At 39.7% G+C, this 18,131-nt stretch overlaps 1 protein-coding gene across 3 annotated transcripts in view; it reads right to left on the reverse strand.

Annotated features, from left to right (window-relative positions):
• The window catches only part of USF3 (upstream transcription factor family member 3), a 38,843-nt gene extending 21,000 nt beyond the window's left edge, over nucleotides 1–17,843 (reverse strand). For 2 of the 3 annotated variants that reach the window (XM_081026391.1, XM_081026390.1), the window contains exon 1: nucleotides 284–2,242. Coding sequence is in view for 2 of the 3 variants with exons in the window: in XM_081026390.1 (XP_080882516.1) it covers nucleotides 284–292 (9 nt within the window). In the remaining variant the exon portion in view is untranslated. Of the gene's footprint in view, nucleotides 1–283; nucleotides 2,243–17,598 lie in introns of those variants that run through there. The other variant, XM_081026389.1, reaches the window with a different exon arrangement.
• Nucleotides 17,844–18,131: the final 288 nt, after the last annotated feature.

An 18,131-nucleotide genomic window follows, 5' to 3' on the forward strand; every position in this document is an offset into this window, starting at 1 on the left:
GCTATGAATATTAATGAGGTATTTCAGATTAAGGCTTTAGCCCTGGGAAGGAGGGGGAGGGCCCTGGGAAATAAGTAGAAGTGAATGCAGACAAGGTGATGACAGAAAGTACTGACTGAAACATCCTGAGGAGAAATGTGCTCTCAAGACTAATTTCCAGCAGCTTATCCCACCTTCCCCCTAACATTTGTGAAGGTACATACCCGCCTAAAAGCAACACACTCACATTAGGTAAGCATATAATGATAAATATGGGACAGGTGAGTAAATAAATCCCTGTCACCTTTCTCATCCAAGGGTTTGCAGAATTTCTTCACTTTTGATTCCTGGCTTCCAGTGCCTCCTGTTTCTGATCCAAATCTATCATCTTCTGCCAGAAGATGGTCTATAAGTTATGTTTTCTTCTTACTACACAAGAGAAAAATCAATGAATGTTTATAGCAGCATGTAAAACAAGGATTGGCAACCTAGGACGTACAGGCAGATTTTCAGTGGCATATAGGATGATCCTGAATTCCCACCACCACTTGCAAAATAATGGATGTAGTTGCTTTCAAAAGTCAATTTCCAATGGCTTCCCCATGCTCCACCCTCACAAAGATGGTAGTACTGCAGCCACTGGATGGTCAGTCCCCAGGAGGTGATTCTCTCCTTTCTCTTACACATGCTCACTATCCCTCAGGTTCTCATCTTCCACCTAGCTCTTACACTAAGATCTGTCCTTAATTCCAAAATTACCTTTCCTTCGATCTCCTACTCCCCGTTCTCTCTTGTGGGATCGCAAACCAAAATAAATTTTAGACTGTAATAAAGAAAAGCATCTAGTATTTGAGCAAAAGGAGCTGCAGCCGGAGAGACAGATTCAGGTAGCAATTTAAATTGTGTTCCACTAAGACAAAGGGGAGGCCACCTTTTATAGTGAAAGTTCCCGCCCAAGTTTCCAGTTAAGTCTATTTTATGTAAATGAGGCATCCAAATTGTGCAGTTCTGACTGGAAGAGAAAACCAGGGTTTCCTTGCAGTGGTTGACTCAGGCAGCGTGAACAATCAAGGCATAATGCAGGCAGCCCAGAGGTCAGTCTGAGGTTCCTACTGGTGCACAGAGTACATGAGGAGCCCATCAGCAAATGGCCGCTAAGCTGTTATTATTCATACAACTTGGGCCCTCAGTCAACCATGCGGAGTCCATCTCAGAAGATAAATCCCTTCTCGGGATTCACATCAAGTGAATCTTTCTTCTTGGGGTCCAGAGCTCTAAAAAGAATGTAGATTTGGGGACTTCAACCCACATGAATGGGGCCCAGGAATCTGTATTTTCAACAAGGTCTCTGGGTGATTTTTCTTTTTCTTTTCTTTTTCTCCTCCTCCTATTTCTTCATCTCTTTTTTTTTGGGGGGGGGGAATATGCTTGAGAAACTTAGCTCTATTTTAGGGTAATGATTCCTAAACATTCCTGAAAAGAATTATCAGAAGGTACTAGTTAAAAATACAAATATGTTCCCAGCCTATCCCAGACCCACTGAACCAGTCTGTAAGGATCTCCAATTCCCAAGGGAAGGGTTTGAAATTTAATGAGTGCCCCAGGTGATGCTTATCAGGAAAATTTGGAAACACAGGCAAAAATCTTCAATTGGTGAAATTTCGGGCATCTGATTTCAGGCATCTGACTAATAGTACTCTATTGTAGAAGAGATTATTTGGGATGTGGCAGGACCAGTTGACCACATAACTTTATCAATAAACCAGTAAGGTCAGATTTGCCTCATACCCAGGAGTCAACATTTGGTCATTAGTATCAAGTTCTAGTTGTTCTCCGGTAGCACTTTTGAAAGTTTGCAGACTCATGTCACAACGAAGATACACAAAGTAAAAATTCTAACTTTCTGAACATCTAGAATCTTTAAGTAATGCCACTAGAGGCCTAACAGGTAAGTAAACACATTCATTGCACTGTGGTGAAAGCCAGGAATTCAACTGAAAAAGGAATACAACTGCAAATCAAAAACATCCAGTTTACTAAATATCACTATAAATACCCATCTCAAACCATATTTTAACCAATTCAATTACATCTACTTCAGTGCAAAATTACTTCCATGCTCAATTCCTTCTGATATTAAAATTGCCTTCTTCACATTAAAAAAAATTATTGGTATAAGGAACGGTATTTTGTCATAAATCCTTGTCTACTTATTAATCTTTTAATAAGGAAATGGCACTCTTAATACAATATTTATATAACTATATACAAATATACCCTTTAAAATATTTAAAGTGCTGTGGATGCAAAAAGGACTCTGTAATAAATCTAATCAAAAGTAATCTGATCATAAATTCCTAACAGGGCGATCTGATCATAAATTCCTAACTGGGCAGGTCACGGTGGGTAGTTATGCCCAGGCCTATAAAAGGTTTTCCTTTGCCCTAAACCCTGTCCATTGTTCTTGTGAATCTAGGTTAACACACCTTTGAAATGCCAGAGGTAATCCTCTTTTCCAGATACCTGGAAGAATAACTAGTCTCAAGGTAGCACATAATCTCGTTAACTAGACTGTAATCCAATCACAGATTTCTCTACCTTGGTTTCTCCCATGTTCATGTAATCTTCCTACTTCCTCCTTAATTCCATTTATAAAAGAAACTGCAAACTGTCATTCTCTAGAACAGTTGAGATCTTGCTTCCTGGCATCGCACCGTTTTGCTCAAATAATCTCATAAAATTTCTCTACAGGTTTGGATATTCTTACGTTGACAGTCCCATGAATTTTAAAGAATAACTTCAAAAAGTTACATTAGTAATCTTTGAATTATTATTTTTCATGGTAAGAAATGATTATTTCTGAAATTAGTCAAACTTCGTGGTTCTCAAAGTGTGGTCTTCAGATCACTTATATTAAAATCACATTTTTTAAAACTTTTTTTCCCCTTGAAGTAAGCTTACACATAATAAAATGCATAAATCTAAAATGCAACATTCAATGAGTTTTGACAAATGCACACACCTGTGTGATCCAACTATCAAGGTATATACCACCAGAGAAGGTTCTCTCATGACTCTTCCTAATCAATTCCTTCCCCTCCGCACAGAGGCAACCAGTGTTCTCATTTTTTTACCATGAAATTTTATAACATATTAATTGAAAATCCTGTCAAGCTTTCACTCAGCATACAATTTTTAAATTCATCCAGTAATTTGCTCCTTTTTATTAACGAGTATGAGTGAATTTAAAACAGTTTGTTTATGCATTTTTCTGTTGTTGGACACCTGAATTGTTTCCATGTTATGGATATTATGAATGAAGCTGCTCTCTATGAACATTCTTGTATAAGTCTTGTTGTGGATGTAGTCTTTCATTTCTCTTGGGCAAATATCTAGGAGTAGATATTTATCATACTTATCATACTCCCTGCATCTTTGCTCTCTGTAAATTGCCACCGGAGTTACTGTTTGCGTTTATCTTCTCCAGAATTTTAAGTTAATAATCCTCTACCTGGAAGGTCCTATTACCTGGTTCACCTCATTACATCTTGACATATCTGCACTATAGTGCAAGGATAGATAGCACAGGGGTGCTTTTAACACCCAAAGAAATCCTTCCTCTTTGTATGTAGTTTCAGCAACAGCTTTCCATCTCGGTGGGAACTTGAGAAGCTGTTCATGAGTGTGTTGTGTTGTCTTTTGTTTTGTGTAACTTCTGTCAGAAGTTCTCATCTCTTTTGCCATCAAAGGAATCTTTCATCCTTTACCAGTGTCTGTTGGCTCCTTCCTGTCAGTACATCACCAGCATGCTTGGCACAATCAGTCCTGGAGGGTCATAATGCCAACCATGGGATACTCTGACACATAGAAGAACAGGAAATAATGAAATCCTGCTACTAGAGCTTTCACTATGAAGTTGAATATAACTCTAGCTCAAGAAAAATAAACCAAAAGCACAATTTTCTGAATACAGTTTCAATTTTTATTTTTAAACTACACAAGTAAGCTGTTTGTATAAAAAATTATTTTTGAGATACAACTGACTTACAACATTAGTTTCAGGTGTACAACATAATGAGTCGATGTTTGTACCTACTGTGAAATGATCAACACAGTCAGTCTAGTTAACAACCGTCACCACACACAGTTATAAATTCTTTTCTTGTGATGACAACTTTTAATATCTACTCTCTTAGCAACTTTCCAATATACAGTACAGTATTATTTTAAATATAATTTTTAAGAATACAGAAATGCATAAAGTTAAATGGAAAAGTTACTTAAGCACCAACCACAGCCTGGCCACCATAAACAGGTTGGCATTTTTCAGACCTTTTCCTTGCTCTTGTCCATGCAAACTATAAATACTTCTGGCTCAGAAATTATATCATAAGTAAATTAAAAGAGAACTCCATGCTTTAAAGATTTTAAAAATCATTCAATTGCAAAAAAAATTCAATTGCAAAAATAATCCCTGTTTTTGTCAAAATTGTAAATGGCACAGGTGTATATGAAGTACTCATGCCCCTCTGCTTGTACCCATCTTGTGATATCAATTCCATAAATTTTCCCCATGTATATCCAAGCAATTACTTATATCCATTAGCAACTGCTACACTGAAAGAGCAGGGCATATGAAACACAAATAGCATAAAATACCTTCCACGGCCAGTTCAAATCTCTGTAGGGAGATCCTGCTCTTTGGATAAAATTTAGGGCCCATCCCATGACCTTATTGGTCACAATTCTATAATAAAAATCCACTAGTCATTTCTAGTCACAAAACAGTCTATTGGAAATAAATCTCTCAATACATTGGCTTCTATGTGGGTAATGCCTCTCCCAACCCCCAACCCCCAACTTCTGCCTCCGTCCTCACAGCTCCAGACTTTCTGCTGAGCAACGCTTCCTTGCTCTGTCAGGAAGGCCTCAGGCAGAATGCCCAGATCAGCTCCCTCCTGACATACTGTGGACCCACATCTGGTCCACAGAAATACACACCTCTTTAATGCAACAACTCCTAGAAATTTACCCTACAATGATATTCATGTATGTGCAAAAAGACATTCGGTTTTTTCCTGCGGGCACCGCTAGGAGCTCCATCCCCCTCTTATGGGAGCTGTCTCCGTTGGGCACCGTAGTTAGAGGCCTGCCCCTCAAAAGAAGGTTGAGCGATCACAGCTGCTAGGGACGGACTTCCCAGGCAACCCGGCCAGATTTCCCCCCCAACCCGGAGGCCTAACCCTACAAAACAAAGCGCCTGACCCCAATATAACCAACAATATAGTTATATGAACTGATAGTCAAATATATACACATACATACGTGTGTTATGAGCTGTACGGTGTCTCCCCCAAATTCCTAGCTGAAGTCCTAATTCACAGTACTTTGGAATGTGGCTGTATTTGAAGATAGGGCCTGTAAAAAGGTAATTAATTTAAACTGGGGTCATTAGAGTGGACCCTAATCCAATGACTGGTGTCCTCATAAGGAGATTTGAATACTGACCACACAGACATAGTGATGACCACGGGTGGGCACAGCGAGCAGGCAGCCACCTACAGGCCAAGGACAGGCCTCAAAAGACACCAAACCTGTTGAGACCCTGATCTTGGACTTCTAACCTCCAGAATTGTGAGAAAGGAAATTTTTTGTTTGTTTAAACCACCCTGTGGTATTTTGTTGTGGTAGGCTATTGTTTGCTAGGGGGAATAAAAATGTGTGTGTGTGTATAAAACTATATATTTTTTTAATTTAAAAAGTTATAAACTTGTACATAATACCTATTCTTTGGAATAGAATTTCTCTGGAAGGACTGCCTTTGAGGAGGGGACATAGGGGACGGGGACAAGGAAGACTGACTGTATCTCCTCGTATACAATTTTAATTTTTTGCCACATGCATGCCTTTTCTCTTTCAAAATATGCATTAATTTATCTGTCTAATAAATGCATTAAGAGGATAATATTTCCTCAAGGTACAACTTTGTCCACAGCCCATAGATTTTGATATGTAATATTTTCAAGTCATTAATTTCTAAATAATACATAGTCTCAGTTAAACTTTAAATTATTTTAAGAACACTAAACTGAATAACAAAAAAGTAAATATTACCCCTAACCACATTTCTTTTATTTAAGGAGGAAAATTAAAGTCCCCACTACCACTTACTCAATTCTGTGCTATGCCAATTGGGAATCAATGTGATATTAATTTTCTTGATCTTTCTACAGTTATCTATCTATCTATCTATCTATCTATCTATCTATCTATTATCTATCATTACAAGCACATAAATTTTTTTTTTTTTTGATCGAACCGGCAACCTTGTGGTTGAGAGCCCACTGGCCCATGTGGGAATTGAACCGGCAGCCTTTGGAGTTAGGAGCATGGAGCTCCAACCACTTGAGCCACCGGGCCGGCCCACAAGCACATAAATTTTTTATGAAATGATATTATGCTATATATGTCACTGAAACATGCTTTATTTTTACTTAATATATATTATGATTATCTTTCCAGGTAAGTACATATCAACTTACTTTATTCTTTTTAATAAAGAATAATTTATTTAAAATTGCATCACATTACATAGCAATGGATGAGCCATAATTTATTTAGCTGTTCCCCATTGATAAATACTCCTTTTTCCTCTTTTCCTTTTTCGTATTATTATTATTATTTGGCTATTAAAAACAGTGATGGGGAGACAAAGGCTACAATCAACATCTTTTCAATTTTTATCAGTCAATAAAAGACAATAAAAGATAACTTATTAACTTGATGGCTAGTGAGGCTGAATACACTTTCACATGCTATGAATCATTTATATTTCTTTTTTTGTGACTTGCTTGTTTTTATTATCTTCACTTTTTCTTCCTTGTAATTTCAACATTTGTGTGCTCTTCAACCTGAGTTGAAGTAAAAAACTTTCCAAGTAGTTATATTTATTTTTTGTTTCCCATTTTGTTAATTTTTTGTGTGAACTATTTCCGTGCAATACAATTGGCAATAAATAATATTTATTTTTTAGAATTTGAGATTTTTCTTTGAAGCCCTCTTACATGATATATTTTAAATGTTCTATAAGTATTTGAGAAGAGTATATATTATTAGTAGCTCCTTAGGTATAGATTTTAATAAATATTTTAAAAAATGTTTCTTGTCTAGAATTAAACTTTGTCTGATAACAAATATGCATTTTCTTTCATTCAATATTTACCTAAAGTGTGTATATGTGTATTTTATTTTAACCTTTCTGCATTATTTTGTTTTTACATTTGTCTGCAATAACAGAAACCTGGAGGTTTATTTCTATTCAGTTTAAGAGCCTTTATTTAAAAAGTAAGAACGTAGCCCATCAGATTTATTGTAACTATTGTTACATTTGGTCATATTCCCCTTTGCTCTCTCCCTCCTCCCTGAAAAAGTTTTTACTTTACCTTGGTTGATTTTTTTGTTTCTCTTAATTTTCCTCAATAGCTTTTTCCCCTTATATCTATCCTATTCATGAATTTACTTAATTTTAAGAAACATACATAGTGGACATTTGTTTGATATTTTCTCCTCTCCACTTCATGAAGTTGCTCAGTTTTCACTTAGGCATGTACCCCTCCCCAACTCAAATCTTCTGCTTCAGTGGCAGCGTTGGAAGATCTTGGCAAATGATTTTTTTTTTTTTTTGAACACAATGATTGGCCTCAGGTTGGTCCAATTATAGCAAAGCTCAGAACTTTTCTTTGATGGTGTAGTAGCTATGCTCTTTCTCTTCCCAATTTTAAAAAGAGAAAGCCTGTAATTCCAAATACTGAACTTACAGCATCTTGCAAAAGAAGGAAGACAGTCTAAAAAATGAAATTGACACACAAGGAAAAGCAAAGCTGAAAGGACAGAGCTGAGAGAAAAGGAATTGCTTATCGATAACCTAAAATATACTAATATTAAAATTTAAATACATTTTCTTCCTATTAAAAACAGTAACTATGGTCTCCTCTTCCACCACTACAAACATTTTAACATGCTCTATTTCTTACCCATCAACTGCCCACCACCCACCTCTGCCAAAGACTTACTGAAATTGTGTAGAATTTTAGTTCTAAAGTGTTAGTTCTTCTCCTAGATCCATATTCCACATTCAACAGCTCATAATCTCCTTCTTTGTCCTTTTGTACCATATTTTGGAAGAACTCCGTTGTCTGATGTTCTAATTCAGTTATTCATTTATTACAACCACGCTGCTTTTCAGCCTGTTATTGAGGTTTTTCTTTCAGAAAATGTTTTTAATTTCCAAAAACTTTCTTGTTCTTATTTCTTTTTCATAGCACCCCATTGCTATTTTATGGAAATTATGTTCTCTCAAATCTTTATGGATATTTTTGAACAAAAAATATTATATTTTGCTATTACATTCTATTTGTTTTTTCTTTCTTTTTTTTTATTAAATTTATTGGGGTGACAATTGTTAGTAAATTTACATAATTTCAGGTGTACAATTCTGTATTACATCATCTATAAATCCCATTGTGTGTTCACCACCCAGAGTCAGTTCTCCTTCCATCACCATATATTTGATCCCCCTTACCCTCATCACCCACCCCCCACCCCCTTACCCTCTGGTAACCACTAAATTATTGTCTGTATCTGAGTTTTTCTTTCTCATTTGTTTGTCTTTTTCTTTTGTTGTTTTTGGTTTATATACCACATATCAGTGAAATCATAGGGTTCTCTGCTTTTTCTGTCTGACTTATTTCACTTAGCATTATACTCTCAAGATCCATCCATGTTGTCACAAATGCTCCTATATCATCTTTCCTTAATGCCGAATAGTATTCCATTGTGTATATATACCACAACTTCTTTATCCATTCATCTATCGAAGGATATTGTGGTTGTTTCCATGTCTTGGCCACCGTAAACAAAGCTGCAATGAACATTGGAGTACACGTGTCTTTATAGAGAAATGTTTTCAGATTTTTGGGGTAGATACCCAGGAGAGCAATTGCTGGGTTATATGGTAATTATATTCATAATTTCTTGAGGAACCTCCACACTGCCTTCCATAGCGGCTGCACCAGTCTGCATTCCCACCAACAGTGTATGAGGGTTCCTTTTTCTCCACAACCTCTCCAACACTTGTTACTATTTGTCTTGTTGATGAAAGCCATTCTGACTGGGGTGAGGTGATATCTCATTGTGGTTTTCATTTTATTTGTTTTTTCAAAGATCAATTCCTCTGTGTGTTCAGCTTGGTGTACCTCTTTCATCCTGTGTATTTTCCATAAATATTTAGTGAGTCTTGGTTAACCAAATTGGTGGCTAAAGTTGATTTCCCCAGCACAGTGGTTCTCAAATCTTGATGCACTGCAGAAACCACTTTTTTAAAAAAGCTTCCTGGGTGAGTTTCATGTGTATCCACCACTAGGAACCACTGCTTTAATATATGTGAAAATCCGTCCTCTCCCTGCCATGAAAGCTCGTGCTGCCTATGAGTTCGGTCTCTGAAGAGCATCACACATGGATGGAGGTGAGCAGCTAGCTGGGTACCTGCAGAAAGGAGTTCCATATTCACAGGGGCAACTAGAAGTTCTCTGAGATATAACCCTGATTCTCTCTCTGGCCCTGAAGCCCGTGATGGAGAAACCCCCAACTTACATAAATAAGTTCTAGCTACTTACTCTGTGAGTAAATACTGTAATCAAACTATTCAAAATGGTCTTGGAACAGTTGTTCCGTAGTCTAGTAATTAATTAGCTTTTGACCACTGCTATGGTCCAAATGTTTGTGTCCCAAAAAATTCATATGTTGAAATCTTAATCCCCAAGGTGATGGTATTAGGAGGGGAGGCCTTTGGGTGATGATTACGTAATGAGGGCAGAGCCTCCATGAATGGGAGTAGTGCCCTTAGAAACAAGGGCCCAGAGAGCTTGCTTGCCCCTTCCATCATCTGAGGATACAGCAAGAAGTTGGCAATCTGCAAACCCAAAAGAAGGCCTTCACCAGAATCCAACCATGCTTGGCACCTTAATTTGGATTTCCAGCCTCCAGAACTGTGGGAAATAAATTTCTGTTGTTTATAAGCCAATAAGTCTATGGTATTTTGTTATAGCAGCCCAAGTGGACTGACTTTTCAAAGTCTCTGTGCTTTGGGGTTTTCCAGAATTGTGTTAAACTTACTTTTGTAGTGTTTCCCCACTAAGTCTGTATTGTGTTGAAGACTTCTCCATACACTAAGTTTCTGTCATCAATCTGACCTCATATGCCTTGCATTTTTCATAAATTCCTTAATGTTTCTGATCTTTAGATGACACTCTTCCCAGCTCTTCAACACTAATAAAGATACATCCTTAGTTTCCTATTTTCTTATTCTTTTTGTTACTTAACTAGATTTTCCTCATTATACAAATAAAACATACTTATATTAAACAACTCAGATTATACTGAAGGTTTTAAATTGTAAAAAAGGTAGTCTTCCCCACCAATTTTCTTCCTCAAATTTGCTGTTAACACTAAATTACTGCTATGTCACTATTTTTCCCTTTTCATACTCTGTTCTTTGGGAGTGAGTACTAAGTCTAGCGCACACTCAAGGAGAGGAATTAATCTCCACCTCTTGGAAAAGGGAATACCTAAATACAGTATTTATTTAAAATTCTTAAAGGAAATTTGTCTCTTCTATTTATTTACTCAATCATTTATAGCAGTATGGACTCATGAATATTTATTTTATTTTGGGGGTCAAAATTTAATGCTTTGGTGATTTCACTGTTTGAATTGTTCCAGCTTTGGCCATTGGGCACTCTTTTGGGTTGACTCCTTTGTCCTTTACACATGTCTCCACACCTCCCTCCCACCTCTGTTTTTAGTACTTTCTTACTTTTTGGCCCTATAAGCTGCTCCAGGCTCATCTTGTGATATATGCCCTATTGGTTCTGTTTCTCTGGAGAACCCAGACTAATAGAGTGGGTAATAAATAAGGATGTTGATGAAAGAATGAATGACTGGGGTAGGGTGCAGAAATTTTTTAAAGCTCCTAAAGTGAATCTGAGGCACACCCACTGTAATCATTCATACAGATCCTCTCAAGCCCCCACATAGCCTTCGTCTCATATTAATGAATGAATGGGACAGTGGAATGGGGATAGCCTTTGATATCAGACCTAGGATCAAATCTCACAGCTGACATTTACTAGCTATTTGGTTTTCACATAAGTATTCCTTGAAGTTCTGGCATCCTCACATTTAAAAGTGGGAGATTATCAGCCACGCCTCAGAGGACTGTTATGAGTTTACATGATAATATACTTAATGGATCAGCAGCGTCTAGAACATAGCTAGAGCTCAATACACGTTAGCTGCCTTTCTTCCATTTACCCCCTAATTGACTGGGAAGATGGACGTTTTCTGGTATGAGTTCCATAACTGGATCCTACATTTATCAAAGCAGACCTGTCTACACAGCTATCCTTGCAGCCCACCAGAACATACAGCTAACTTCACCATCTATGGAGAGGGACTCTATACTGGATTCTTTCTTCTTTAGCACTTTATTTCTTCCATAACCATTTCTCTTTTGCTTGCAAAATATAAAGTTTCCTCATAGTAAACAAGAATTTACTACCTTTTCTATCATTCCGTTTCTCTCCTGCAATTCCTGTGAAACTTCTCACCTGTCATCCACAGCAGTCTGCCTCCTGGCTGTGCCTACCAACCTAAAGGGCTTTCTTAGAAGTCAGGACTATTTTTCACCGAATCAAAAATCTCTCCTCTGTCTTCCTTCTCTTCTCTGCAGGATTTGAGGCTGCCAATCTCTCCCTTTTCTTAAAAAACTCTCCCCCTGCTTATCTTCCTTTTCTCCAATTATGCACGGTCTTTCGCTAACATGAATCCTTGTCTTTGACTTCCAGAGCTCAATGCTTTCTACTTACAAAGTTGCAAATTGTTTCTGTGTAAAAGTCATTGTTTTTATAATAAAACTACCTTTCAATACTGACCTGGCTCCAAATCTTTGGTTAGGAAAGGCTCTCTTCAGAACATTTCATTTCAAAACCAATTAACAAGTTATGTTTGCAACATATTAATCTGCCTTGCCTCTTAAAAGACCTACTTCCAATCTCTCCATTTTATCAATGACACCAAAACTTTAACCTGGCTCTAAACCCAGAAGCAATCTTCCAGTCTTCTCACCAAATTCTATCAATTCCTTTCACAATCTTTTTCTCCTCATGTTTGTTACTACCGATAATAGGTTAGGCCCTGTTTTACACGTCTGGTTCTTAATACTCTTTTTTGCTCCCACTCTTTATTCTTCAATGGTTATACATTCCAATGTCTCAGTAATTTTTCCAATTCACTGTATTCCAATGTCCAGTTCACTGTACCTCCTGCTCCAGAATCTACAGTAGTTTTCCAACATCTACTACATCAAATTCAAACTCTTGGGTCCTAGCTTTCATGCCACTACCTCCCATTACTTTCTTCACTGGCCAGTCTCATTCATTCACTTCCAGCTAGTACAATATACTTAAGAGCAGGGGTATATAGCTAATCACGTGGTCTACTCTTCCCTCTTCCCTCCTCCTCAATTCAGATCGGTTCTTCCCTGTGGCCCTTATCAGCCACTGCATTTTTTGCTAAATCTATGCTATTCTCTCACTGAAATGACCTTTCTACTTTACCTTACCTAAATCCTATTAACTCTTTAAAGCCCAGTGCAAGTCTATCTTCCTCTAAAACCTTCCCTAATACTTCTAGCTAACCCTATACCCTCTACCTTTGGTCTGAACTCTTTCCCACAGATTCTTAGTAATCTTGTTATAAAATATATCTTTTATATATTATTAATCCCTCCTTCCCTATTAGTGCTTTTCAATTAAAATATATCCTTATATTTTTTTCCCATTTAAAAAGCAAAAAGCACTTTTCTTCTCACCTTGCTATAGTTTCTAGGTGTTCCTCCCAGCCATCAGGCTCCTTGAAATAGTAGTTTATACTCACAGTTCTTTCTACGTCACTTCCCATTCACTCTACACCTCACTGTTACCTGGCTTTTATTCCTAAAACTGCTTACATCAAGCTCACCCAAAGATCGCCACACTTCCAAATCCAATGAACTCCGTAGGAATTACCTTGTTTTTGGCTTTCTGGCAACACATCATTTTTCCTTTGGAGAACATCTCTGCCTCATTCCTGAGGTCTGATAGGAGCATAAAACATAGGCTCACGTCAGGGGTGGGCACAAGGCTGACCAATGAGACTCTGTGCATAAGACTGAAAACTGGCTGAGGCTGAGTGAGCCTCATGGACCCATGTGATCCTAGAAGCTGCTGTCCACTGGCCATCCCAAGGCTTCATTATTCTATCTTCCTTCACTTCTGGTGAGCTTATCCAGTATCTATCCATAAATACCCTTTGAGGCTTAAGTTAGCCAAAGGCAATTTCTGTTGCTTACAAGAGAAATTGGTCCTGCAAGTGAAGAAGAGATAGAACTGGTATCTCTCATCACTACACTACAAATTTCTTCTCCCTGCCCCCTTCACTGTGACTTCTGCGTGAGCAATTATAGCAGCTAAGGGGGGAATGCTTTTGCCAGGAGACCTAATAATGGCTTCATTAATTGGAAGGTAAGACTATCTGCAGCTCCTCATGCAACCAGGCAATAGACAAAAGGGAAGTTACAAGAAGCAAAGATGGGAATTGGGAGGATCCTGGGGCACCTCTTTGTACTGGCAGTGAAGATGCCAACACGACTGCCACCCTACGTACACAGGCAAGCTCTGCAAAAGCTCAGGCTTCTCAGGAATAAAAGTTTGGAAACCACATGTATCTGATTCCAGAGTTCATGCTCTTTAACATACCACTTTCTACTTTGGTACCAATCTACTTGCGGCTCCTCGACCAAGGAATTCCCTCTCTCATTTCCATGGCTTTGTATCTGTTACTTTGTCTGAAATGCTCCTGAAATGCTCGTATCAACTTTCTAACTGGGAACTCCTAATTATCTTCTTTGAAACTTTCTCTGATTCCCTAGAGGTTAGCCCCAAATATCCTGACATAATATTCTACAATGTCTTAATATAAAATATACTCTATATGCTTATTGGTTTTCCCCACTAGACTGTAAGCTTCTAAATGGTAGAAACCACAGATTTCATACTTGTTTCCTCAACACTTAGTACTAAATATGCGAATAATAAATGTCTACTGAAAGAATGCCTGGTCTTTCTTCATTTTCCATGGTATTAACCATTGCATCATAGACTTTGGGAACTTATGCTTAAGTTAGCATCTAAGAAATATTGTGTTCAGTTCCTTAATTATTTGATATGGTGTCCCACAATCCTCCCAATAAGTCTAAAAATTTCTTAAGAGCGCAGTTCACATCATTTACTAGTCCTAGTCCTGTACTCTCTTTAGAACCTAAGAATGTTGGGTACATGGTAAGCAGTCAACAAATACTTGATGAACTGAATTAAAAACGCAGTATTTGCACATTAATAGGAGCAATTTATCAAGTCCTACTGATCTAATTAAAAGATCCGGCCTTTTCTGCAGTAGTACAATTGTACCCATATGGAAAATTTAGTGAGAGAAGAAAAATTATTGAATTGGGCAGTTAACAGCTTTTCTCTTAGCGTGAGTTCCACAAATATTTTATGGATAACAAGAGTCAATCTCTAGAGCTCAGAGTAAAAGACTCAAGATATAGTATATTCCGTGCATATTGCAAAGACATGTTTAAGGGGTCTGTCACAACCATATTTACTTAAATTCCACTAACCCTTAACAAATCCATAATAGGAGTACAGGACATAAGAATATTTAATAGCAAAGTCAATTAATGCCAAATCAATCTATCTTAAAGATGTATATGGTTATCTTTGCATTATATATAACACAACAGTTGTATATTCATACAACATTTAAGTGCCTACTAATGACAAGTGCTATGTTAGGTCCCAGGAATCAAAGATGAAGAGAACACAGTTCCTATGTTGGTGAGGTTCTAGCTCTGCCATGCTGCAATGGTATTTAAGAATATGACATGAATCGTTCCTCCTGGAGTTGCTCCACATGGATGCTCTGTGGGTAGCAGTATGATGGAGAAGGTGGATAAACACATACTTATTTATGGCAATGTGATTAGTGTCAACACAGAAATAAGTACAAGCTGTTATGGGGCCACAGAAAATAGTCAACCTACTGAAGAAATCAGGAAAATATATGGAAGGAACTGACATCCATATATAAATTCAACGTGAGTTAAGTTGTGAGGAAGCTACCAAGACCGAAACATCTGAGATGGAATCAAATCTGAAACTACTGTTACAATTAGAGTCAGCGGAGCTCCAAAGCAAACCAATCCAACTCAAAGCAAACCACTGTAGAAGGACCCAAAATAAAATACTCTTTTTCATTAAATTTGAGAATGAAACAGATACACAAAAGAAGTTAAACCACACTGGCAGAAGCAGAAAGGGAGTCTTTTGAACAATAGGTAGCATCGGTGTTCAAAGGAAGCCAATCACTGACAGCTAGAGAGCTGTCAGGAAAACCGTCATAAAAGCAGAGAGAACTATTGCTGGGGAGACGGAGCACAGGGAGTGGCATCGATATGCTGAGAAAGACCAATGTCATTAATAAAAACAGGGATCTGAACTGCATGTGTGGGACCATGAGGAGGTCGGAAGATTCATGTTGGGAAGCAGTGGGGAAAAGTGGGACACCTGAGTGAAAGCCTAATTTAGGAGAGCCTGGAACACAAGTGGCAAATTGGACATTGTTCTAGACTCATAATAGTTCTCAGCCCTGACTGCTGAGTTGAAACACTTGGGGAGCTCTAAAAATATGTATCCATGGCTGACCTCCATATTCAAAATAAGAGAAACTCTGGGGGGGGGCATTAAAATGTAAAAACACAGACTATACTAATGTATAGTCTGGATTGAGAACCACTGGGCTAGAGAATAGGAAGTAAGGCATGACAGATATGGTTAAGACTCACGCTTGATTTCAATCCCAGTTTATAAGCAACAATTTTGAGACGATTACCCAGTGAGGCTTATCTTCTAACCTGAGTTAAACATTCTCAGTTTTAGTGTTTCTTTTCCCTTGTTGACGATGCTAAACTCTGAAAATAGGAAAATAACCTATCGATTTCTCTTACATGACTGTTTCACTGACCGCACAGTCTGCAACTTCTGAATTTTATTTCCACGATGTCCTGCAGACAAGTAACTTAGAAGATAATTAGTTCAGTCCTATGCTGCCCTTAGATCCCTGCAATGAAGTGCTTTTATATTAAGGAATGTTCTAGGGTATATCCATGTCTGGATTTTATAAAATTCCTCTTTTAAATGTAGAGAACATAATACCTATGTATATACAAAAGTCATATTGCTTAGACTAGAGCAAAATGTGAGATTAAGTATTCATTCTGGTAGTACCTGGAGACATTATATTATACTGTTCTTGGTTTCAGAAGTGCAATGATTACGAAGCATTTTGCAACAAATACTTTCAGAGTACTTCACAAATAAAGAAAAACAACAAATACGTCCCATAGAGCAACTCTGTACTGTATTAAACAAGTGTTCTGTGTAGGAGAAAAAAATCATCAAGGTGATTGGAGAGTATGACAGCCTGTTGATTCCTCAAAACACAGGATTTCTTTTCTTTTTTTTTTTTTTTAAGAAAAAGCATAGTTATGAATATGCTTTAAGTTTCATGTTACTCATGAAGGGTTTATTCAAAAAAATCTGTACTTTGCTTATAGGTAAACAACCGTCTTCTTTACGGCAAACTTAAGTTAGCCACAACTGTCTTGTTCTGTTGGGGTGTCAGGTCGCAGTATCTCCTTAATGGTAAAAAACATATCAGAACATAAGTTGGAAGCCTATAGCTAGGATTCCACACATAGGTTTATGGCATCTCCTATTTCCAGATGAAGTTAATAAATTCAAAGGACCGTACCCAGTGCTGCCGTGGAGGGTAACTGGGGAAGGGGGCAACGAGCATGGGAGAACCCCGCAATCAAAACGTGAACCGTGAACAAGAGTCCAGAAATATTCCCTCTGAAATACGGAACTGGGTTCCCAGAGTTGGCCATTCGCCTCCACAGCTCCCATGCAGAAAGGAAAAGGAAGAGGCTTCTGAACAACACGCAAGCCTAACCCTCCGACCGAGAGGTGAGGGTGTAAACGCGAGTCACGTGAGTCTGACCAGCGGGTCCGAGGCAAACGCACACGAAAAGGAGAGGGGACGAAGACGGCAGGAAGAGGTGGCGGAGGCGGGCAAAGGCCGGCCGGAGCGAACCTGGGCGCCCAGCTCCTCCTGCACCCGCGCGCCTCGGGGCGTCACGAGGCCCCCCAGGGCCCGGCACCGGGAGGAGCCGCACGGCGGAGGTCGCGGAGAAGAGGGTGACCACCCGCCCGCGCTCGCACCCCGCAGGCTCCGCAGGCTCGGGTCCCCACGAAGGAGGCACACTTCGCGCAGCCCTCGCCTCCAGGAGCCAGGAGGGGGTGGGTGGAGCAGAGCCCGGAGCCGCCCCCCGGAGCCGCCCCCGCAGCCCCGGCCCCCGCCCCCCGCTCCGGCTGTCAGCGGCCCCCTCCCGCAGTCACTCACCCGCGGGCTGCGCGGTCTCGGCCGCGGCGGCGGCGGCGGCGGCGGCAGCGGCGACCCCCGCCTGGGTCATGATCCCGGGCGGGTACGGCAGGGGTGTCCGACCGCCCAGGCGAATCTCTCCCTCCGCGGCCGCCGCCTGCTCCTCTGGGGCTGGGGGAGCGCGGGCCCAGGCCCTCCTCTCCCCCCGCCCCTGCCGCCTCTTCCTGCGGCCACCGCCGCTGCTGCGAGCCCGAGCCCTCAAGGCCGGAGACCCGGCGGCAGCGCGGCCTCAACTTTCCCAGCCCCCCTCCCCCCGCCCCTCCCCGCCCCTCCCGCGGCAGCCGCTCGGCAGGCGAACAGCCTACCCTGGGTGCTCTCGCTCCCGCCCCTGCCACTCAGCTCACCAATCCAGCCCCGGGGAGGCTGCCATACTAGCCAATCAGAAACAGGGACGCCTTTGCGCTAGGCTAGGGGGCGGGAGGAGGTGTTGAGAAAACGGAAGAGTGAACGGACCTCGGGCGGTCCAATGAAGAGGGCCGGGGGGCGGAGGTGTG

The sequence above is a fragment of the Rhinolophus hipposideros genome (genome assembly GCF_964194185.1).
Source record: "Rhinolophus hipposideros genome assembly, chromosome: 2".
Lineage (NCBI taxonomy): Eukaryota > Metazoa > Chordata > Mammalia > Chiroptera > Rhinolophidae > Rhinolophus > Rhinolophus hipposideros.